This window comes from Schistocerca cancellata, chromosome 3, assembly GCF_023864275.1.
Source record: "Schistocerca cancellata isolate TAMUIC-IGC-003103 chromosome 3, iqSchCanc2.1, whole genome shotgun sequence".
Lineage (NCBI taxonomy): Eukaryota > Metazoa > Arthropoda > Insecta > Orthoptera > Acrididae > Schistocerca > Schistocerca cancellata.
The window spans coordinates 748,753,711-748,779,319 of NC_064628.1; the positions used below are offsets into that span (position 1 = coordinate 748,753,711).

A 25,609-nucleotide genomic window follows, 5' to 3' on the forward strand; every position below is an offset into this window, starting at 1 on the left:
CCCGGATCTGCCTGCTCCGTGACCTTTGTCGATTTCCCAAGGATGGTACCCCTTCACTTGTTTATCGTCGGGCATTTGCTGCTCTATGTGCACAAATGAAGGAAGCCACATTTATTTACACCGATGGCTCGAAAACATCGTTAGGTGTAGGGAGTGCCTATATTGTTGGCGACACCCCAAATCACTTTTGGCTTCCCGACCAGTGTTCGGTTTATACTGCGGAGCTTTACGCTGTTCTCCATGCTGTCCACTACATCCGCCACCATCAGCGGATACAGTACGTTATCTGCTCAGATTCTCTCAGCTCTCTCCTCAGTCTCCAAGCTCTTTACCCTGTGCACCCTCTGGTCCACTGGATTCAGGACTGTCTGCACTTGCTCCACCTGGGGGGCGTCTCGGTGGCGTTCCTCTGGCTCCCGGGACACATTGGTATCTGTGGAAATGAGGCGGCCGATATTGCGGCCAAGGCTGCAGTCTCTCTTCTCCGGCCAGCTATTCACTCGATTCCTGTCGCCGATCTACGTAGCGTTTTATGTCGTCGTGTTGTTCTATTATGGCACGCACATTGGTCGACACTTCCCCATAATAAATTGCGGGACGTGAAAGCTCTTCCTTGTGCTTGGACCTCTTCCTCCCGAACACGTCGTCGGGAGGAGGTAATTTTAACTAGACTCCGGATAGGGCACTGTCTTTTTAGCCATCGACATCTTTTAAGCAGCGATCCTCCCCCACTCTGTCCCCACTGCTCTCAGCTGTGGACGGTAAGACACCTTTTAATTGAGTGCCCCTATTTTAATCCGTTACACTCAAATCTACAGCTGTCGCCTGATATATCGTCGATTTTAGCAGATGACACGCGCTCAGCCGATCGCGTTCTCGCGTTTATTAGTGCCAGTGAAATGACGTCAGTCATTTGAAGCTTTTTTTGGGGACAACCAACCCCTTCTGTAGAGGCTTTTTAAGCCTTCCTTCTGTTTTTAGTTTCTCCAATTTTATGACTTTCGTTCCCATTGCTGCTGGGTTCGATTTTCGGTTTTTTACTGTTTCTTAAGTCCCGGACCGGGCGCTAATGACCATAGCAGTTTTGCGCCCTACAACCACAAAAAAAAAAAAAAAAAAAAAAAAACTCTCGGTGGACTGATAGCGACACCACCTAGAACTTTTCAATCGTATCTGGATTGAGGGTGAGTTCCCGTTGTAATAGCGGGAAAGTGTCATAATCCCCATGTTGAAAACTGTCAAGAACCCACTGGAAGTGGACAGCTACCCCCCCCAAGAGCCTCACCAACATTCTTTGCAAGTTGCTCGAACGCATGGTGAGCTGGAAGTTGAGTTGGCTACTTGAGTCTCGGGGCCTTCTGGTTCTGTCTCAGGTTGGGTTCCTTAAGGGCCGCTCTGCCGCCGATAATCTGGTGTGCCTGGAGTCTGCCATCCATACGGCCTTTGCCTGCCGTCAGCATCTGGTCGTGTCTTTTTTGACATGCAGAAGGCATACGATACGACATGGCGACATCACATCCTCTTTACGCTTTATGTTTGGGGTCTTCAGGGTCCACTCCCAATTTTCATACAAAATTTTCTGTCTCTTCGTATCTTCTGCATGCAAGTTGCGGCCTCCCATAGTTCCTTCCAAGTCCAGGAGAAGGGGGTACCACAAGGATCTGTCTTAAGTGTCTGCCTCTTTTTAATTGCAATTAATGGGCTCGATGCTGCGCTGGGAACGTCCTTGTGTGCTGACGACTTCTGCCTATACTTTAGCTCCACTGGCATTGCAGCTGCTGAATGGCAGCAGCAGAGTGTTATTCGCAAGGCGCAGTCTTGGGCTGTAGCGCATGACTTCCAGTTTTCGGCTGCCAAGACCTGCGTTATGCATTTCTGCTGGCGACGCACTGTTCACCCTGAGCCATGGCTTTATCTTAACGGCTAACCTCTTGCTGTGTTGAAGATGCATCGGTTTTTGGGATTGGTTTTCGATAATCGCTTGACATGGTTCCCTCATATTCGGCAGCTTAAACAGACGTGCTGGTGGCATCTTAAAGCTCTTCGTTACTTGAGTCACACCAACTGGGGTGCCTATCGGTCTACCCTTCTATGGCTGTACCAGGCATTAATTCAGTCCCGTCTAGATTATGGGAGCCTGACTTACATTTCGGCATCACCTTCCGCTTTGCAGTTGCTTGACCCCATCCTTCACAGTGGAATCCGATTCGCCTCTGGAGCTTGCCAGACAAGCCCTGTCAACAGCATACTTGTGGAGGCAGGTGTCCCTCCATTGCGGTTCCAGCGCCAACTATTACTGGCCGTTTATACTACACCACATGTTTGTAGCTTGCCCGGGCATTCCATTCTTTTTCTTTTTTTTTTTTTTTTTTTTTTTTTTTCAGTCTACTGACTGGTTTGATGCGGCCCACCACGAATTCCTTTCCTGTGCTAACCTCTTCATCTCAGAGTAGCACTTGCAACCTATGTCCTCAATTATTTGCTTGACGTATTCCAATCTCTGTCTTCCTCTACAGTTTTTGCCCTCTACAGCTCCCTCTAGTACCATGGAAGTCATTCCCTCATGTCTTAGCAGATGTCCTATCATCCTGTCCCTTCTCCTTATCAGTGTTTTCCACATATTCCTTTCCTCTTTGATTCTGCGTAGAACCACCTCATTCCATACCTTATCAGTCCACCTAATTTTCAACATTCGTCTATAGCACCACATCTCAAATGCTTCGATTCTCTTCTGTTCCGGTTTTCCCACAGTCCATGTTTCACTATCATACAACGCTGTACTCCAGATGTACATCCTCAGAAATTTCTTCCTCAAATTAAGGCCAGTATTTGATATTAGTAGACTTCTCTTGGCCAGAAATGCCTTTTTTGCCATAGCGAGTCTGCTTTTGATGTCCTCCTTGCTCCGTCTGTCATTGGTTATTTTACTGCCTAGGTAGCAGAATTCCTTAACTTCATTGACTCTGTGACCATCAATCCTGATGTTAAGTTTCTCGCTGTTCTCATTTCTACTACTTCTCATTACCTTCGTCTTTCTCCGATTTACTCTCAAACCATACTGTGTACTCATTAGACTGTTCATTCCGTTCAGCAGATCATTTAATTCTTCTTCACTTTCACTCAGGATAGCAATGTCATCAGCGAATCGTATCATTGATATCCTTTCACCTTGTATTTTAATTCCACTCCTGAACCTTTCTTTTATTTTCATCATTGCTTCCTCGATGTACAGATTGAAGAGTAGGGGTGAAAGGCTACAGCCTTGTCTTACACCCTTCTTAATACGAGCACTTCATTCTTGATCGTCCTCTCTTATTATTCCCTCTTGGTTGTTGTACATATTGTATATGACCTGTCTCTCCCTATAGCTTACCTCTACTTTTTTCAGAATCTCAAACAGCTCACACCATATTATATTGTCGAATGCTTTTTCCAGGTCGACAAATCCTATGAAAGTGAAAGTGTCTTGATTTTTCTTTAGCCTTGCTTCCATTATTAGCCATAACATCAGAATTGCCTCTCTCGTCCCTTTACTTTTCCTAAAGCCAAACTGATCGTCACCTAGCGCATTCTCAATTTTCTTTTCCATTCTTCTGTATATTATTCTTGTAAGCAGCTTCGATGCATGAACTGTTAAGCTGATTGTGCGATAATTCTCGCATTTGTCAGCTCTTGCCGTCTTCGGAATTGTGTGGATGATGCTTTTCCGAAAGTCAGATGGTATATCGCCAGACTCATATATTCTACACACCAACGTGAATAGTCGTTTTGTTGCCACTTCCCCCAATGATTTTAGAAATTCTGATGGAATGTTATCTATCCATTCTGCCTTATTTGACCGTAAGTCCTCCAAAGCTCTTTTAAATTTCGATTATAATACTGAATCCCCTATCTCTTCTAAATCGACTCCTGTTTCTTCTTCTATCACATCAGACAAATCTTCACCCTCATAGAGGCTTTCAATGTGTTCTTTCCACCTATCTGCTCTCTCCTCTGCATTTAACAGTGGAATTCCCGTTGCACTCTTAATGTTACCACCGTTGTTTTTAATGTCACCAAAGGTTGTTTTGGCTTTCCTGTATGCTGAGTCTGTCCTTCCGACAATCATATCTTTTTCGATGTCTTCACATTTTTCCTGCAGCCATTTTGTCTTACCTTCCCTGCACTTCTTATTTATTTCATTCCTCAGCGACTTGTATTTCTGTATTCCTGATTTTCCCGGAACATGTTTGTACTTCCTCCTTTCATCAATCAACTGAAGTATTTCTTCTGTTACCCATGGTTTCTTCGCAGCTACCTTCTTTGTACCTATGTTTTCCTTCCCAACTTCTGTGATGGCCCTTTTTAGAGATGTCCATTCCTCTTCAACTGTACTGCCTACTGCGCTATTCCTTATTGCTGTATCTATAGCATTAGAGAACTTCAAACTATCTCGTCATTCCTTAGTACTTCCGTATCCCACTTCTTTGCGTATTGATTCTTCCTGACTAATGTCTTGAACTTCAGCCTAATCTTCATCACTACTATATTGTGATCTGAGTCTATATCTGCTCCTGGGTACGCCTAACAATCCAGTATCTGATTTCAGAATCTCTGTCTGACCATGATGTAATCTAATGGAAATCTTCCTGTATCTCCCGGCCTTTTCCAAGTATACCTCCTCCTCTTGTGATTCTTGAACAGGGTATTCGCTATTACTAGCTGAAACTTGTTACAGAACTCAATTAGTCTTTCTCCTCTTTCATTCCTTGTCCCAAGCCCATATTCTCCTGTAACCTTTTCTTCTACTCCTTCCCCTACAACTGTATTCCAGTCGCCCATGGCTATTAGATTTTTGTCCCCCTTTACATACTGCATTACCCTTTAAATATCCTCATACACTTTCTCTATCTGTTCATCTTCAGCTTGCGACATCGGCATATATACCTGAACTATCGTTGTCGGTCTGCTGTTGATTCTGATTAGAACAACCCGGTCACTAAACTGTTCACAGTAACACACCCTCTGCCCTACCTTCCTATTCATAACGAATCCTACACCTGTTATACCATTTTCTGCTGCTGTTGATATTACCCGATACTCATCTGATCAGAAATCCTTGTCTTCCTTCCACTTCACTTCACTGACCCCTACTATATCTAGATTGAGCCTTTGCATTTCCCTTTTCAGATTTTCTAGTTTCCCTACCACGTTCAAGCTTCTGACATTCCACGCCCCGACTCGTAGAACATTATCCTTTTGTAGATTATTCAATCTTTTTCTCATGGTAATCTCCCCCTTGGGAGTCCCCTCCTGGAGATCCGAATGGGGGACTATTCGGGAATCTTTTGCCAATGGAGAGATCATCATGACACTTCAATTACAGGCCACATGTCCTGTGGATACACGTTACGTGTCTTTAATGCAGTGGTTTCCATTGCCTTCTGCATCCTCATGTCGTTGATCATTGCTGATTTTTCCGCCATTAGGGGCAATTTCCCACCCCTAGGACAGGAGAGTGCCCTGAACCTCTATCCGCTCCTCCACCCTCTTTGACAAGGCCGTTGGCAGAATGAGGCTGACTTCTTATACCGGAAGTCTTCGGCCGCCAATGCTGATTATTTATCAAAATTTAGGCAGTGGCGGGGATCGAACCCGGGACCGAAGACATTTTGATTATGAATCAAAGACGCTACCCCTAGACCACGGGTACTTCCAATTATCGTCTCCTGTTCCCTCAGTCGGTTGTCCATCTTCCGGAATGGTGGCCCTGGTCAGGGTGTACTATTACAGTTCGTGTCGGAGCTCTTCTCTCTGGGCTTGAGGTTTTCCCTCTTCCACCTCTTTTCTGGACCCCTCTGCTTATACCCCCGTGGTGTGTACCCCGCCCATGCCTTCGGCTCGATTTGGCATAGGGCTCAAAGGACTCAGTCCCTCCTGAGGCCCTCCGCCACCACTTTATTTCAACCCTTGCCGCATTTCAAGGCTCTGACGTTGTCTACACTGACGGTTCAATGGTTGCTGGTCATGTCGGTTATGCTCTTACTCTAGGGGACTATTGTAAACAACACTCATTGCTGGCTGGCTGCAGTGTTTTCGCTGCCGAGCTGGTCACCATCTCTCGTGCCCTAGAGTATATCTGCTCCTGTTCAGGCGAGTCCTTCGTTATCTGTAGTGACTCCCTGAGCGGCTTAAGAGCTATCAACTAGTGTTTCCCTTGCTCTCGTCTGGTGGTGGCTATCCAGGAGTCCCTCCATACTCTTGCCCGTTGTGGCCGTTCTGTGGTCTTTGTGTGGACTCTGGGTCATGTAGGCATTCTGGGAAATGAATGTGTTGACACACTAGCCAAACAGGCTGTCGGTGCACCAGTCTTGGAGATTGGCCTTTCGGAGAGTGACCTCAGGTCAGTTTTGCGGCAGAAGGTACCTTGCACCTGGGGTGAAGAATGGTGCACCCTTCCTTCACCCAACAAACTTCAGGCCATCAAGGAGGCTACCAGTGCGTGGCGCTCCTTCTTGCGGGTCTCTCGCAAGGACTCTGTTGTCCTCTGCCGGCTGCGCATTGGCCACACCTGGATAACACACAGCTATTTATTGCGCTGCGAGGACCCACCTTTATGTCACTGCGGGTCAGCTTTGGCGGTGGTCTACATCTTGTTGGACTGCCCACTTTTAACTCCGCTCAGGCAGACGTTTGCGCTGCCTGATACGCTTCCTGCACTTTTATCAGATGATGTTGCGATGGCAGATTTAGTTTTGGGTTTTATTCATGCAGGGGGTTTTTATTGCTTGATCTAAGTGTTTGTCCTTTTTTGTGTTGAGTCTGGCCTTTGGCCTACGATTTAAGACTGGGGTTTTTAGTGTGTTTCTTGGTGGTTGGCTTTTCCTTTTTTGTTTCTATGGTCGGCCAACCACTGTCACACTTGTTTTGATTTTAATTCCTGTTTTCTGGTCTCTTTCTGTGTTTTTCTTGTCCTGTGTCGTCTCTTGTCATCTCCATTGTTTGTTCCTATTCTTTGTGGGTGTTTCAAGTTCGTGGAAAAAGGGATGGATGGCCCTATTAGTTGGGTCCCTTCAATACCACAAACCAATCAACCAGTAAATGTTTCTTATACTTCTTCTTGTGTTATTTTTGGCAGAGAATGTTGTCAAAAGTTAGTTTTCAATCAAATCTGATCCATCAGTAGAAATGACGAAACATTATCAAAAAAAAAAAAAAAATAGAACTGCCTTATTTTCTGTGGGCAATACCTACTTCTTTTTATTTCATCATATAGTAGAGTCTCTTACTCATGTTTTGTGAGTCTGTATTTATGGCTTTCTGTTTGATGATGATACACACCTATTTTTAAGAGAGAATGATAATTTGTGCTAACTAGAACATACTTGTACATCCACTGTTGATCTGTTTTGCTGAGTGAATAGTTATTATACACATTCAGTTGCCAAGCAATGAGTGTTCTATAGCATTTAATTATTTTGGTTGATTGGAGAAGAGTGTGTGTGTGTGTGTGGGGGGGGGGGGGGGGAGGAGGGGAGGGGGGGCGCACACTTCATACCAAAGCATAGTCTGCTAGCCAGCTCACTTAAAGTTAAAGAGATTATGTGACTTTGCACTGTTAGTCCTATCCAAAGATTGATGTTACTATGTGCTAAGTGTTCGTCATTAGCAGCTCATCATATTTGTTGAGATGTTACTGATGTCTGATTTTTAGAGTTACTAAGTGTTGTTATTATTTACTACACTACCGGCCATTAAAATTGCTGCACCAAGAAGAAATGCAGATGATAAACAGGTATTCATTGGATAAATATATTATACTAGAACTGACACGTGATTACATTTTCACGCAATTTGGGTGCATAGATCCTGAGAAATCAGTACAAAGAACAACTACCTCTGGCCGTAATAACGGCCTTGATACGTCTGGGCATTGAGTTAAATAGAACTTGGATGGTGTGTAGAGGTACAGCTGCCCATGCAGCTTCAACACGATACCACAGTTCATCAAGAGTAGTGACTGGTGTATTGTGACGAGCCAGTTGCTCGGCCACCATTGACCAGACATTTTCAATTGGTGAGAAATCTGTAGAATATGCTGGCCAGGGCAGCAGTCGAACATTTTCTGTATCCAGAAAGACCCGTACAGGACCTGCAACATGCGGTCATGCATTATCCTGCTGAAATGTATGGTTTCGCAGGGATCGAATGAAAGGTAGAGCCACGGGTCGTAACACATGTGAAATGTAATGCACATTGTACAAAATGCCGTCAGTGTGAACAAGAGGCGACAGAGACGTGTAACCAATGGTACCCTATACCGTCACGCTGGGTGATACACCAGTATGGCGATGACGAATACATGCTTCTGATGTGCGTTCAGCGCACTGTCGCCAAACACGGATGCGCCCATCATGGTGCTGTAAACAGAACCTGGATTCATTCGAAAAAATTATGTAACCACAGCCATGGTCTCCGAGCTGATAGTCCATGCTGCTGCAAACATCGTCAAACTGTTCGTACAAATGTACAAATGGTTGTTGTCTTGCAAACGTCCACATCTGTTGACTCGTGGATCGAGACGTGGCTGCATGATCCGTTACAGCCATGCGGATAAGATGCCTGTCATCTCGACTGATAGTGATACGAGGCCATTGGGCTCCAGCACGGCATTCCGTATTACCCTCCTGAACCCACCGATTCCATATTCTGCTAACAATCATTGGATCTCGACCAATGCGAGCAGCAATGTCGCGATACGATAAACCACAATTGTGCTAGGCTACAATCCGAGCTTTATCAAAGTCAGAAACGTGATGGTACGCATTTCTCCTCCTTACACGAGGCATCACAACAGCGTTTCACCAGGCAACGCCGGTCAACTGCTGTTTGTGTATGAGAAATCGGTTGGAAACTTTCCTCATGGCAGCACATTGTAGGTGTTGCCACCGGCGCCAACCTTGTGTGAATGCTCTGAAAAGCTAATAATTTGCATATCACAGCATCATCTTCCTGTCGGTTAAATTTCACATCTGTAGCACGTCACCTACGTGGTGTAGCCATTTTAATGGCCATAGTGTAAATATGATGCCAGATGGCACCATACGTCTGTTGCATGAGACAGTGCTTTAGTTGCCTCTACTTTGGACATGGCAGCAAACAATGCAAGAGTGGAATCAGCAATACTGAATGTAGTGCTTCTTATACAGTTGAGTCTTGTAATGCTCCTGATATTAGGTGTACCAATTAAATCGGTGAACACTTCCCCACATATGATTACGATGAATTTGGCAGCAAATTAATTTCCTCCATTTCAGATGGTTTGTTCAAGCATATTGAAATATGACAGAAAAGACTGAGAACCAGTATTTGACACAGCTAAAAGAGGAGACTGTCAGTATTCCTCCTTGCCTGGTTCATGGTCGTGTTGGAAAAAGGAAGGAAGATTAGGTCTGATGTCCTGTTGACATCGAGGTCATTAGAGATGGAGCACAGGCTCAGATTGTGTCAAGGGTGGGGAAGGAAATGTATTGTGCCCTTTCAAAGGGCCATCCTGGTATTTGCCTGGAACGATTTTGGGAAATCATGGAAAATCTAAATCAGGATGGCTAGACACTGGTTTGAACTCTCATCCTCCCAAATGAGAGTCCAGTGTGCTAACTGCTGTGCTACTTTGCTCGGTGGTCATGTTTTAGAAAAGAGCTTCAATGACCATTCCAAGGAACACTGTTTGCCATTCCCAAAATTAACTGCTTATGATACTGTGCAACCTGGAATGCTTTTGGGCTATTGATTTAAAGGGGGCAGAATTAAGAGTATTTTGACAACAGTTCAAAGAAAAAAAGTGTCTCAAATTCAAATATGTCAGCACTAGAGTGAAGCAGATCTTTAAACTATGCAAAACTGAAGCTTGGAAGTAATTCTGTGCCCCACTGATGGTCAGTGCTGACATGATGGACATATGGCAGAAAATCAGGAGCGCTATAAACAGAAAATGCACTCAAAACATTGGATAGACAGTCACAGGCTGTACGGTGGACTTTGTGCACATAATCACTTCATCATCTGTGAAGCCTACAGAAATTTAATTCAACCTCACTGTCAAAAATTACTCTCTAAACACACACTCATTACCATGAGGGAACTGTAACTGGCAATGAAAAACTCTCTACCTTTCTTTGATTGACAACATTTTTTAACCTGTGTTCACATATTTGTCATCAAACCCATTACAACGCCTATGAATTATCTATTGAATGAATGTGGCCTATGAATTGCTCCTGGTGATATGGGTTTTACAAATCATTGTGCCCATACTAAATCAAGGAAAAGAACAGAGTACTGCCAGGCTATAGGCTAACTGCACCAAACTCATTTGTTAGAAAAAAACTCTAGAATGTATTGTTCAGGCACAAAAGGAATAATGGCTAGAACACAATTACTTACTGCCAAACACACACAGTGTCATCAGAAAAGGTTGGAGAGCATATGACAGTAGCACAGTATTAACAAATATTATCATGTTCCTGTTGTCTCTGGGCAGCCTTCTCAATATAGTCTCCACATCTCATCTGTGTACAACAGTGTAAAAGTCGCTTAACATATGCTTAACATTCTGGAGTACCTGATACAGGCAAATCTTGTTATATGTGATTGTTACATTCTGCACAGTCATCGCACATACAGAATTTGCGTAAATTGAGTCATTTTATGTGTAAAATACAGGGTTAGGTTCTCACCTACTCACATTTCAAGTTGCAGTGTTTCTTAGTATTTTTACCAAAAATAACTATCATCATTTTAGTGAAACACATTTTGATGTGAAATTTATACACATACTAATTTAACACTGAAACGCACAATAATTCCATCTCCAATGAACACTCAGCCTGCTCGTCACAACTCTTTAGTGCCCTAGGATTCTGAGATTGGTAGATTAAAAGGGGGTTTTAATTTGCACTGTGCCACAACATTTCCTCAGAAAAGAAGGGTGCATCAGTCCTTGGCAGCCTTAAATCCAGGTGCTGTTTTTTCTTCAGTAGAAACGATTGTATGGCTTGGCACTTGTTTCTAAAATAAGCCCATTTCATCAAGGTTGAAAATATGCTTTGCAGTGTAGCATTTTTCTGTCACAATTCATTTAAACCTCTTTCTAATTCTTCAGCCCCCAACATCTGCTGCAGCTGCCTCTCATGTCATTATATTATTGTGAAAGCCAAAACTATGCTTGAAGTGCACAAACCAACCAGAGCTGGCCAAGAAAGGTGCTGGATCATCCTCTTCTTTTATGAAAACTGCATACAAGCTCTTGGGTTTAGCTTGAGTTGCAGCTCCAGAGAGAGGCATGTGCTATTGGTCGTGGTGCTCAGTCCAATGGCTTAACATTTTTCTTTCCATTCTTTCCATTGCCTCCGTGTGAGATTGTCACTTAACTCATACTGAAGTCAGTTTAACAGTAGGAAGATTTTCGAAATGATTCTGCATTGTAACAAACAGTTGTCACAGTGGGTTCACTAAGTCGCAAAGCATGCTGAATGTCAACAATGCACCCACTTTTCTCATAGCAATCCAAAGTAATCACTTTGTTTCTAACGAATACCACCTTCATACATACTTCTTTTGTTTGACAGGCTCACTAAATTTCATTTTACTAAAATTTTTAGATATAGACGTGGTCAAGTGCAACTTCACAGCTCTGTTGACCTGTACTGATGAGTCATGTATCCACAAACATGACCGAAGATGTGTATTGAGATGCATTAACACAGTTTGGCATTTGTGTACTGTTAACACATGGCAGCAGTGGACTTAAAACTAAATTCGTGTATGTGTGAAAATGTGTGTAATGAATCTGCATGTAATGGGATCTACCTGTACCTTTGTCACAGGTATGTATGGGCTGCAACACACTCATTGGCCAAGCAATGAGATGGTGGATCCAGGCAGAATAGCACAGGGTCCCCTTCAAGGGGTAATCCTCAGCACAATTTACCGTATACAATGACCAGCCAAGACGTTATGACCACTAATTTAACAGCATGTTGCTTCATCTTTGGAATTCACTACAGCAGTGACCTTGTGTAGCACGAGACTTCTACTCACAGGCCACACAATTGCTGTAAATCATGGGCTGGTGGTTTGTGGGTGCAGAACTAGCTCCTGATAGTATCATGTTCAGATAGGTGAATTTGTTGGCTGAGACATCAGTGGGAGTTAATCATACTCCTGAAAGGTGCCAGTGCCATCAGGGAAGACATTAAGCATGAAGGGTTGCAAGTGGTCTACAATAATGATCGTGTACAACTTTGTACACAATGGTAAGGAGAGGCTACAGAGTGATGCAGCAGATTTCTTCGTAGGGAAGTTGGACAGGAGCAGAAATGGTAAGTGAGCAAGTTAGCACAGCAAACAGAAGATTTACTTAACTTGTATTTCTTCAAGAGTATGAAGACTCATTACAAATAATGCAACAAGAAATAGAGCCCAGTTCTCAATATGAACAAGGGTGAAGCTTGCTGTTCTAAACATGGACAATGGTGTAATAGCAAAGAGACTCCAACTGCAAGTGTGTTGAGGGACTGCTGCCGGCTGTCCTATATTGTGACAGCAGAGGGTGCTCATAGTCCTGAGCCACTTGAGGTGTGGCTCAGTAGTCATGCTCCATTGGGTCTGCTGGGTCCTGTAAGACTGCTATCAGTCCCTTTCCGCAGTTTCCAGATCTCTCCTGAAAAAATACAGGTCATCCATTTCTGTCGACGTACCGTAGTTCATCTTGACCCAGAGCTCTACTTGAGTACCCAATACTTCAGAGTTGTAGCACAGTCCTGTTTTTTGAGCTTTATTTTTGATAAAAAGCTGGCTACAGGGTGCCTCAAACAAGTGTATACACACTTTGAACTGTCACAGGAAATTTATTTCCCATTCTACAAGGTTAAATTTCTGGGAATGGAAAGATTAAAGGCAAGTTTGAAAAGTTAATGTACTTTCTTTCTGATTGATTTCCAGAATGGTGATCTTCAGAATCAATACATTTCTGAGCATGAGTCACCATTGATTCCGTACATCATATCAAAGTGTCCAATGTGATTTCTGCACAAACTGCTTGAATCTCACTCCAAAGTATGTTCAGGTTATGTGGTTCTTGTGTGCACATCTAATCTTTGTCCCATAAGAAGAAATCGAGCAGCGTAGGGTCTGGAGAGTATGGAGGAAACTTAGTTCGCCCCCCTGCATCCTATGCACTGGCCTGTCAAATTTTGATACATGTATGCCCCTATGACAACATGGTGAGGCTCCATCTTGTTGGTATCAAAATTTGTCATTATCTTATAACTCATGTATAGCAGGAAATATGGAATCAGCAAGTGGTGGTAGATACTTTTCTCCAGCTACATTGACTTCAAATTGGAAAGGCTCAATTAGCCCCCTTGCAAACAAACCACACCACCCATTCACACCAGAACAATTCACAGCCTTTTCACCTGTTATGTGAGGATTATCTTTAGCCCAGTATACATAATTGTGCCATATTGACAATTCCATTAAATGTAAATTGGGCTTAATCTGAGTAAATTGTGCTACCCATAAATCCCGGTTCACTTATTACATCTCCTGAATCCATTCCGAACAATCTAACCTTCAGTCTGATACGTTGTCATTGAGATGTTGCACAAGTGTTGGGATGTACCCGTGAAACATGCCTTTCTTCAGAATGTGTAGCACACAACTAACACTTAACAATACTCTCATGTGCCACTTTTTGTGTACATTACACATTGTTCCGTGAACTTTGAATTTGTCTCATAGACATGTCATTGTTAACTTTGAAGGTGCTGCTATACCATACTCACTTCTCCACTGTCTTTGAACCATAATGACATTCTGAAACTTCTTATACCATTTAATCACTTACTTCGACACTTCAAAGCTCAAACATACATCCGCCATGTCGAGGTTACACCCTTGTCACTAACTGGATTGCACAGCAAGAGTGACAATTCTGCTGCCATCTGTTGAACCAATATAACATTACTTTTGCCCAGAAGCTGAACTATGTAGAACAGGAAATAAATTTTGTATGACAGTGCAGAGCATGTATACATTTTTTGACGTACCCTGTAGTAACATGCAGAAGCTTAATGCATTCTGCTTCCATGCACACACCTCATGGGGGTGTGGATCAGCCTACTCTTCTTTGTATTTACCCCGACCCTGATCTTGTCCTGACTATACTGTGGGTGGCAGGTTTATGACTTTGTGGAGCCTTTGGATATGAAATTGTTGGACCCATTACAACATTGTGTAGTTTTTCTGGCAACTGGCACCTTCCGGACTAGTCCCAAGGACAGTCTCCTTGCTGAAGCACGGATCTTACCCCTTCAGTTCCATCGATACCAACTCTTTGTCTCCTGTGCAATTCCCTGATCATCCAACATATCCCAGTCTTTTTGCATACCGTGGGCATCTACCTCCTGATACATTGCCTCTCAGCCCTCTCTCTGGATCTGTGCTTCTCCTCCCTCAAATTTGCCCACCTTCTTTTCACATGCAACCCTCACCCCTGCCCCTTTTGGCATTTGTTATATTCAGTTCTTCAGGAGTTTCAGGGTACTACCAATTTTTACACTGACGGCACTAAATGTGTGGATAAGACAGAACATGCTTTTACATCTCCTGCCAGTCAGGAGCAATGTTTGTTGCCAGGGAAAAGTAGTATTTTTTTAGTGGAGCTGACAAGCATTGACAGAGCCCTCCACTTAATTGAATGGACCTCCCTTAGCTGTGTTTTAATACACAGTGACTCAATGAGAAGTCTTCAGACCATGGAACAATGTTCATCTTGTCAGCCTGTGGTCTCTGTTATTCATCACCTTCTCACTGAACTTAATCATATTGACTGCTTGGTTGTCTTTCTGTGGGCTCCCTCCAAGTCATATTGGTTGGGTATCCCAGGGAATGAACAGACTGACTGACTGGCTAGAGTGATTACTTGGCCCCATTTGCTTTACTGCTCCCAGGTGCAGACTTATGGGTGCAAATAACATCTCTGCTCACTCAGATATGGAATGACCTATGGCTAGATGGCAGTGGGGGGGGGGGGGGGGGGAGACTTTAATTCACTATAGTTCAGTCAGTTCGCTTGATATATTTGTGAGCTACATACACAAGATTTCTTTATAAAGCAGTCTATCTATTAGTGAAAACCACATCAAAATGCCAGCAGTAGTTTCTGTGATTAGTCGAAACGTACAGAGAGAACGGTGGCGGGGGACTTCAGTTTATACAAGGGGTCTCTCCTAAGAGTCGTAAGGTGCATTTTCACTAGCATTTCAGCAGATATTTGCAATTTTGTTTTTTCATTGTGTAACTGGAGTCAGCCCAAAGAATAGTGCACATCATGTCATTCGTGTGATGCCCATTGTCAGCAGAAAGCATCAGTTTGTTTCCTGTTACGAACAAAATTATTTTCAAAGTAGATAGAACTGTCCCAAGTTAATCTAGTGGGATATCTGTTTTATCAGTTTGTACTAACAAGGACAGTAAAACACAAAGGAAAATCAGGACTCCAGCAGCGATAGCTGTGTCCTGGCTCCCGTACTCGTTGTTAGCGCCAAACGCGCAACACTACTGTGTTGCTGCTTGATTGCTGTTAAGTCCTCATGTTTTGCTGTCCCTGTTAGTACATACTGATAAAACAAGTATCGTACTAGACTAATTTGGGAGTGCTCTATTGAATGGGAATGTAAAATTACAATTTAAAAATAATTTTGTTTGTAATAGGAAACAAACTGACACTTTCTGTTGACATTGGGCATCACATGGAAGATTGGATGAGGGGTATTTTGTGTATGCTGACTCCAACTAGTGACCTGTTCTGGCTTTGCTTGGTAATCACTGAGTATCTAAGGCCAGACAAATTGTCTGGCATAGCTGTAACGTGGTTATCGGATGTTGCATAGAGCTATACATGAAAATTGGAGAACAGCATTAGGTAAATGAATATCATCTCATTCATATATACAAGCAGCACACGACAGGAAAGTTCTCAGGAGTGATGAATGATATCTGTTCCCTATTTAATTTGTATTTGGAATGAATTCCCATGGCAATTATGGGATTAGATCGTAATTAATCTGTTTCATACCAACGTAAAGATTCTATCCAAATTGTGTGTGTGTGTGTGTGTGTGTGTGTGTGTGTGTGTGTGTGTGTGTAATGAGGAGGGTAAGAATTGTAGAGGGAGATCAAGGCATGGATACACTAAGGAGATTCAAATAGATGGAGGGCACAGTAGTCATTCAGAGCTTAAGAGGCTTACACAGGATAGATTAGTGTGGAGAGCTGCAGCAAACTAGTCTTGTGGCTGAAGACCATAACAGTAACTATAGACCCCTGAATAGAAATCTGTGCCCATTGGTTGTAAGAAAGCACAAGCCACACATCTACCAGAAGGGTAGCTGTAGTGAAAGGTGACAGGAAGCAGAAATTATTCAGTCCATATCTCTTAAATTCTGTGACTCTTGGTGTGGGGAGCTATTGAATACGACAAAAAGATTGATGTAATTGTTGAAGGAGTCAGAATGCTTTCCAGTATGTGGCAATAATGGTAAATCCTGTTCTCAAACCCTTCATGATCCCAGTACCAAATGGCATATTCCAACTGGAATGCAGGACACCACTCCGCAGTTCACACCGTAAACTCCTAGGAATCTATGGATCCATATCCGGCCTACTGCATTGCCCATAAGGCTTGTATGGAATACTATTGGTTGACACAGGTCCATGTGAGCCTCCAGCCAGTAATCATCATGAACTTAGATAGCATGTGTTTCAAGCACAGCAAGAAATTCCTCAACATGACATTCAGAGGCTATTTGGTGCCCTGCTACAACAAGTTTGAGTGTATTTGTGCTCAACTAATGTTGTTGATGGACTTCAGTTCTGAATGTAATGAAAGTTTAATCAATTGATGCCTATTGTGTGGTAAACATCTCGACAATGTCTAATAAATATTGAACTGCTGCTTAATGGTATAACACTTCCCATTTCTGTCAGTGTAGTTTGTCTTTCCCACCTGGTCTTATCATAAGCATGTTGACTACTTAACAAAAGAAGTGAGTTAGCTGATTTTAGAACTCTCTTTTGAGTGTTCATTTACAGGTTTGTGACAATGGTGGAAAAGGATCTGCCCTTAGCAACCACATTGGTCTCTTCATGGCATACCTGATGATAGCAACTCATTCTGTTATTGAAATATTTTGCATGCCTGACACGACTATCCACCACTTTGACTTCTGAACCAGGTGATATATAAAAGCATACCGTCACAATGTTTGACTTACCGTTCTCTATTGCAATAAGTATGCTATTAATTTTAGCACGGGTTTTGAAGCAGCTGCCAAAGTCACTGATGTGATGATGTTGAGCATAGTCAGCAGTAGGGGGGGGGGGGGGGGGGGGGGGCTAGAGTTGTAGTTACGCAGGCAAAATTTGGAGGTGTGGTGGATGTCTAGTTACTTGTACTGATGTAAAATGTTACAAAGTAATCACAGCATAGCTGATTATGGATGAGAAGAATGATCTGTACATTGCGGAATGGGAGTAGCTTCATAGTGATGGACTAGGATAACTGCATAAATTGGATGGGTGATGGAGTGTTGCAGTGTGGATGAGACTGCTGGCAGTTAGAAGATACTCATTATCTTGAAAATAAGGAAGCTGCAGCTTTATAGCAATTTTACGATTGAACTTAAAATAAATGACATTGGGAAGAGTTTTTTGTGCATATTATCGTCTCTGCAGACCATAATGCATGATGTAAATGGTAGATCTTTCAATATGAGTGTGTCTGCTCTGAAAAAAACATTTACATTTGCTATGTGAACTATTCAGCTTTATTTTCTATTTGACTTTTCAGGCCTCTTTTATTAATAAAACATTTGATTCTTGAGTCTCTGTTGGTCTTTTATAAACAATGTGGGTAAGTGCTTGATGGTGAATAGTAATTGTGGACATTTTTTCATTGTAAGAGATTAAAACAGTTATTGAAGTTTGACAAAATGATTAAGAATTACCTTAGTTTAATTATGTGCCTTCAGACATCACAATCATATCTTGGACCTGACCTCAGCAATACGTTTTTCTGGTCTTCCAAACAATGCACAATTGGAAATGGCACCAATAGCTAAGCAGCGAAAAGAATCTGAAGTTACTGTTGCTCTACAGTCTGAGTCTGGAAGCAGGAACATGGGAAGTTTTGTGCCAACAGGTGATTATGTTTCAACAATAATCTAGGATGAAAGACTAATGAAGTTTGCGTTTCACTCACTGTGCTCTTCACTCTCTGTTTTTAGATAATTTATGGGACATTGTGCAGAAACTTTGTCCAGAAGGAACAGATATTAGCTCAAATCCTGTGGTGATATATATGCGTTCAGAAGTAGTGGGTGTACAGAAACTTAGAGAAACAACATTAAGAAATCTGGGCATAACTGGAGGTAGAGCCATGTTGAGGTAACAATCTTTCATTGCAGTAACCACTACCATCCAAAATTATATTTTTCTGGTCACTACATTTTAATTTTGCAGGTTGATTCAACGTGCACCAGAAGAGCTCCAGTATCAAGCCAATGTATCAGCTCCTTTACCACACAAACCTGTGGAACCTGTTACTAAAAAGGCACCTGAGATTGCTAAATCCCAACCAGAGCAGTTAAAATTATCACCCAAGGAGTTAAAACCCCACAAAGAAACTTCAAAGACAGTTGAATCAGCAGTAAGGAATGTTACTAGTGCAGACATGGAAGGGTGTATGCATTCCACAGATGTAACCAATGTACAGCAAGTGACTACTACTAAAATTGAAGAGAATAAAGAAAATCAGGACATATTCATTGATTCCCAGAGGTGTACTGAAAATAAAACAAAGAAAATTGATAGAGATGATGCTATGAAGATGGATGTTCCTGTTGACAGAGAAGCTGCTCCTACCACAACACATTGTGCAGATCCAGGTCCTGAACCTGTTGAAGAAGAACTTATTCTAGTAAGATGTTCATCTTTGTGAACTGGTGAAATGACGTTCAAAAGTCATATCATCATGCTCCGTTTTTAAATGATGGGATGACTATTTCCTTATAACTTTATTTCAATAACTGATAAGGATCCAACACTGAAACTAGTTTTTGATTGAAATCTCCAAAGTTTGAATATCATAAAATAACATTATAAGTTTGTGGTGGAAATCAGTTGTGATCTTCTGTGAGAAGAAAAATTTTAATGCATTTTTACCAGCACTGTTGAAGTGCTTTGACTTTTCATAACACTGTGATACCTGTGTAAATAAATTTTTGTTTCTTTTTCAGTTAGGTGATAGAAATGCCATTGCTTTCAATTCTGCTTGTGTGCAGAGTGCTGTTTATGATGATCTCCCAGATGACTTTTTTGACCTGACTGTAGAGGATGCACGAATATTGCTGCGAGATATAAAACGTCGAAGGTAAGTTTGCAGCTAACTTTACATGATAATTGTGGTTTTTGACTGTCAATTTGACAGAACGTTATTCTGAGATTGCTGTTACATTTATGAACACAGCATCTTCCCATGAAAGTCACATAAGCGTCAACTTGCTGCCTTTAATTGTGGGAACATCAGTTTTTCTGCATCTACATGTACAATTACATAGATACTCCAGAAGCCACTGTACAGTGTGTATTGGAGAGTACCCTGTACCACTGCTTATCATTTCCTTTCCTGTTCCACTTGCAAATAGTGAGGCAAAAATGACTGGCGGTATGTCTCCATATGAGTCCTAATTTCTCGTATCTTATCTTCATGGTCCTTAAGTGCAATGTATGTTATCAGCAATAGAGGTGTTCAGCAGTCAACTTCAAATGCCAGTTCTCTAAATTTTCTCGAAAAGACTTTTGCCTTCCCTCAGTGATCCTCATTTGAGTTCCCGAAGACTCTCCATAACACTTGCGTGTTGTTTGAACCTATCAGTAACAAGTCTTGCAGCCCGCCTCTGAATTGCTTTGATATCTTCCTTCAATCTGATCTGGTACGGATCCCAAACATTCGAGTGATACGCAAGAATAATAGTAAGTTTGTTTTTTAATATTACCTTTACAGGTATGAGGTAAAGCTGTGAAGTTTGCACAGTGATAATTAGTAGCATTCAACTGTATTTATGTCCTACACACTGCTCAACAAAGCATTTTCAGAGATGATGCTTCACCATCAGGTTGTAAAACTTTGTTCATGAAGTTAGAAAACTAAAAAATCTACCAACAATAATAATTATGGCGTTCATAAGATAAAATGGAATAAAGACAATTGGGATATGGGTGCTCATCTTACATTACAATCAGTATCAGTCCATGGCTGCCCCATCTCACAGCACACACTATACCAGGCTACGTCTTGCTTCTCTAGTGTGGGATCAGAGTGTCAAGTTGACGCTTATGGAGGGTTAGGGGGTTGTTGTGAATTGACATGCATCAAAGAGAGATAACAAATTTATAATCCTGTAAATGCCCTAAAATAATTCTACAAAGCCACAAAAAAATCTTGTTTCATTGTCTTGTACATTCAGAAGATTGCTGTGTTTCTTTTAATGAATCTCCATTTCTTCTAGCAAGTAGAGGTTCCTCCCCTTCTTTTATGTGTGCAAGATTTCTAATTCCTTTTTTATTCCCACAAGGGGATGGCCTATTTCATATATATGATTCACAGCAGCTGATTTCATCGTCATTACTTAATTTGAATGAATCTTTATGTTCATTGTACCTGAAAAATGTTTTTTTTCTCTTTGTGGGGTGGCAGGTAAATAATCAGATGGTCAGTACTTTGTCATTTTGAAAAGGCACTCGTATTATCTGTGCGTGCTTTACACCTACCTTCGCTGTTTACAAAAGCGTGAAAACTATTTTTGCGGCCAGCCAGGAAGTAGTGGAGAACATACTGACCATAATTTCCAGTCTACAAGTCCATGTTACTCTTTGTGCTCACTGAAAGAAAATATTCCTACTTACTTGCCGTTTAGTCAGTGGGATCAGGCGCTGTAACCATAAATAAAAGTTTTTGAATTTTAGCTGTTTGATATATTCTGTAAAAGTTCACAAGCACAAAATATAATAATATCACTAATGATGATGATCATAATTATATTCCTATCAGAAACAGTTTAGAGGCCACATTTACAGGAAATTCTAAGTAAAAAGGTGTATCGCCCTGACTTCTAATACCAAAAGTTAATTGCTCACCTTAAAAGTGCAAAATAATGTTGCCACTTGCCATGCATTTAATAAACATTATGGGTGGCACATCCATGAAATCTAAACGATCCAGTACAGTATACAGTCCTCACAAGTTCACTTTCTACTTTTACCAAAAATGCCTTCAAGTCTGCCCAGTTCTGACGTCATCTGAGACGAAACATATGCAAGCGTTTGACTGACACGAACAGATTTATATCTTGGTGCGAAGTGTCTCCACCGAACTGCCTCTCTGACCATATTTGTAAATGGGCACAGTGGACTGCCAAACGGAACATCTGCTGTCAACCGCCCTAGACTCAAGTAGCAGTATTTAAATGGCCCCTTTCTCAGACATGTATTACTTACTAACTCTGTTGTTTAACAATTTACAATCTTCTTAATTTTTATATAAATAGTTAAGTTTGCTTTAGTTATTGAAAAAGTTTTAGCTTAGCTGCATTTAAACTTTGCCAGCTAGAATCTTTAGAATGAAGTAAATAGTAGAGCATGACCTCTGAACTGCGTCTTTAAGACTCCTTGTAAACTCTGTTATTTACAATAGCATCTTGAAACTTAGTACAGCTGTATTATTCAATGCATGTAATCGAGTGTTGTAATTAGAACTTTCTATTACAAATACAAATGATACTTAATCTATCATGACATTTTCATTCCAAATTTGGTTTTCAGCAGGTATCTTGAAAACTAATATAGGTAGCTTATTGATGTTACTTATTTAATGCTTTTACGTCAAACTGTGGTTACATACGGATTTTCATCTACGTGACAGCTTCAACTTTTCGTCCAAAAGCAGATTTTGAACACAGTAGTGCTCTAATCAAGCTGAGACCTGTAACTTTTAACTGTGACGCACATTTGCATATTCTGAACAACTTTTAGCTTTGTAGTGTTATTATTCAGTGCCACTTACTTTTCTCTTAAGCTCGTATATCTTCTCTAATATATTCATTTGATCTTTCTGAGACCTTACAATGTTAATATTAATGTACTGAAGCATACACTGATGAAGTTTGGAAAAGTTATTTTAATTTTTAGTTTCTTTCTTAGATATGGTGCAATCCTTTATATGTTAAGCCCAGGCAGATGTGTTATGACGATTTGGTGCTGGTAGTAGTGAACTGGGGTAAACCCTGGCACACACGCTTGCCTCTGCACCTCTTACAGTGATACAGAACTTGTTTTGCCCTGTCACCCTCCATTTATCTTTTTGAAAAATTTATTTTTGAAGAAAATTAAATATTGTAAACAAGTGATATTACTATAGCTGACTGCTTTTAAATGGAATTGATTTTAGCTAAATTTTCCTTATTAATGTACCCACAAAGTTAATCATATAGAAAAACATAATATAGTGCGTTTTTACAACCAGTCTTTATCTGAATGAGGAACACACAGAAACATTTCACTCCTTTACAGCTTCTTTTAGTACTCATCAGTTTAACCACAACTGTAAGCACTGTGATGTGTGTGTCCTTATGAACCACTTTCACTAAAACAGTTAAGATAGATGGAGGGAAGTCACTATGGTTTGTGTCCCTCTGACAGACTTACAAAAATGGAAAGGGAAAGAGTCACTGTTGTTGGTGTCCTCCTAGCTTCGATCTCCAAACAGTTTTTAGGATGCCTTTCATGGAGCCTCCACATCCCTGAGAAACAGATAACATACCCTATGTTTCCGTTCTCAATTTATATGTAAGGGAGGACAAAACACATTCCATACTCTAATTTCCTTCTATAATTAATTGAGAAGTTATCAGAAAGAATTTTTCTTTTTAAAAATTTTATTATTTGAAAAAATTTATTATTTGGGAAACTGTTGTTAACTTTTTCAAAATGGTTGTTGGCAATATGTTGCTTCATAAAATTGTGATGTTACTCTAGCTCACTTTTACTTGCTACTTCATTATTGTACTTTTTTTTTTTTTTTACTACAGCCATTATGCTCTGAAAGTCAGCATATGTCTCTTTAAATGTCACATTTTCAGCTAGTTTTCAATTCACTTCATTACTTTAGATGTTGCTTTACTTAGCAAAATGAGTAACCTTTGTAAGCTTGGTCTTCATATGGCTCAATTATCATAAGGATCAGCACGCTAAAGGAGTCATTTGTCCACCAGCAGTTACTTTGCTCTGTTACACACACAATTAAAAGCTGTTTTCATTATAACATACCAGTACTCTACAATTCGCATTTCTTAACACATTCGTTTATCTGTATTGTTGACTGTATGTGTCAGTATTTATCTGTTAATTGAGCATTTGCTTTAAGCAAGATGAAAGAGGGAAGGAGAAGGAAAGACAAAAGGATATGGGTTTTAAGGGAGAGGGTAAGGAGTCATTCCAATCCCGGGAGCGGAAAGACTTACCTTAGGGGGAGAAAAGGACAGGTATACACTCGCGCACACACACACACATATCCATCCACACATACACAGACGCAAGCAGACATTTGTCTCTGCCCAAACTCTTTGCTTTTACAAATGTCTGCTTGTGTCTGTGTATGTGTGGATGGATATGTGTGTGTGTGTGCGCGAGTGTATACCTGTCCTTTTCTCCCCCTAAGGTAAGTCTTTCCGCTCCCGGGATTGGAATGACTCCTTACCCTCTCCCTTAAAACCCATATCCTTTTGTCTTTCCTTCTCCTTCCCTCTTTCCTGACGAGGCAACCGTTGGTTGCGAAAGCTAGAATTTTGTGTGTTTGTTTGTGTGTCTATCGACCTGCCAGCGCTTTTGTTTGGTAAGTCTCATCATCTTTCTTTTTAAATATATTTTTCCCACGTGGAATGTTTCCCTCTATTATATATATATAATAGAAGGAAACATTCCACGTAGGAAAAATATACCTAAAAACAAAGATGATGTGACTTACCAAATGAAAGTGCTGGCAGGTCGACAGACACACAAACGAACACAAACATACACACAAAATTCAAGCTTTCGCAACAAACTGTTGCCTCATCAGGAAAGAGGGAAGAAGAGGGAAGACGAAAGGATGTGGGTTTTAAGGGAGAGGGTAAGGAGTCATTCCAGTCCCGGGAGCGGAAAGACTTACCTTAGGGGGGAAAAAGGATGGGTATACACTCGCGCGTGAACACACACACACACACACACACACACACACACACACACACACACACACACACACACACACACACACACACACACACACACACACACATCTGTATATGTGTGGATGGATATGTGTGTGTGTGTGTGTGTGTGTGTGTGTGTGTGTGTGTGTGTGTGTGTGTGTGCGCGCGCGCGCGCAAGTGTATACCCGTCCTTTTTCCCCCCCTAAGGTAAGTCTTTCCGCTCCCGGGATTGGAATGACTCCGTACCCTCTCCCTTAAAACCCACATCCTTTCATCTTTCCCTCTCCTTCCCTCTTTCTTGACGAAGCAACCTTTGGTTGCGAAAGCTAGAATTTTGTGTGTATGTTTGTGTTTGTTTGTGTGTCTATCAATGTGCCAGCGCTTTCGTTTGGTAAGTCACATCATCTTTGTTTTTAGGTATATTTTTCCCATGTGGAATGTTTCCCTCTATATATATATCAGCCTACTGGCTTCATTTCTCATACTTATCCCTATTTTCATTTATTCATATATTTCACTTTCCTACATATTTGATGCTTCTTTCTCCAATTTATCTTCGTCAGCCTACTGACCTCAATATTTACACATATTTTTGGTGTTATCCTTACACCACATTTGTACATCTTCTTCAGTTAGTATCAAAACACTTTGTCTTGCCTCTAATGGTACCATATTAGTACTCTCTATCTGCAGACAATCTTACTTCCAACATGAAAATTATTAATTTATGCAGAGCTTATTCTTTCAGATTTTAGGACTTTCCAACTTCAGTTATTTCTTTTAATGCAAAGTATCTGTATTATTGTGGATATTTATTATTATTCATTAACTTTAGCCATTATTTTTCAATCATTGATGCTAAGAAGTTAACTGTTATTTGAACATTTAGAACTTGCTATTGCAAACTACGTCTTATATTCTCTTATAGGTTGTCATTTGGGTGTAGTCATTTTTGGGAATCATTCTTACTTACTAGGAAGATATTACAAACTAAAAGCATATGGACAACATGAAGGCATATATTCCTTACTTACTATAGATAAATAGAAGAAGAGAATGAAACTTGAAAGGGAAAAAAGTTTCAACTAGCTGGGGCCCCCCTGCGGGTTCGGGGGTTAGAATAGGCCCGCGGTATTCCTGCCTGTCGTAAGAGGCGACTAAAAGGAGTCTCACATGTTTCGGCCTTATGTGATGGTCCCCTCTCGGGTTTGACCTCCATCTTTCTAAATTATTCCGAAGAGCGAGCCAATTGGGGAAGG

The 25,609-nt window shown here is 41.3% G+C and overlaps 1 protein-coding gene across 2 annotated transcripts in view; it reads left to right on the plus strand.

Annotated features, from left to right (window-relative positions):
• The window catches only part of LOC126175770 (tether containing UBX domain for GLUT4), a 75,933-nt gene that overhangs the window by 28,197 nt on the left and 22,127 nt on the right, over positions 1-25,609 (plus strand). For both annotated transcript variants that reach the window (XM_049922740.1, XM_049922739.1), the window contains exons 3-6: positions 18,078-18,247; positions 18,333-18,492; positions 18,568-19,024; positions 19,344-19,477. In XM_049922740.1, the coding sequence (XP_049778697.1) occupies positions 18,078-18,247; positions 18,333-18,492; positions 18,568-19,024; positions 19,344-19,477 (921 nt within the window). The remainder of the gene's footprint in view (positions 1-18,077; positions 18,248-18,332; positions 18,493-18,567; positions 19,025-19,343; positions 19,478-25,609) is intronic.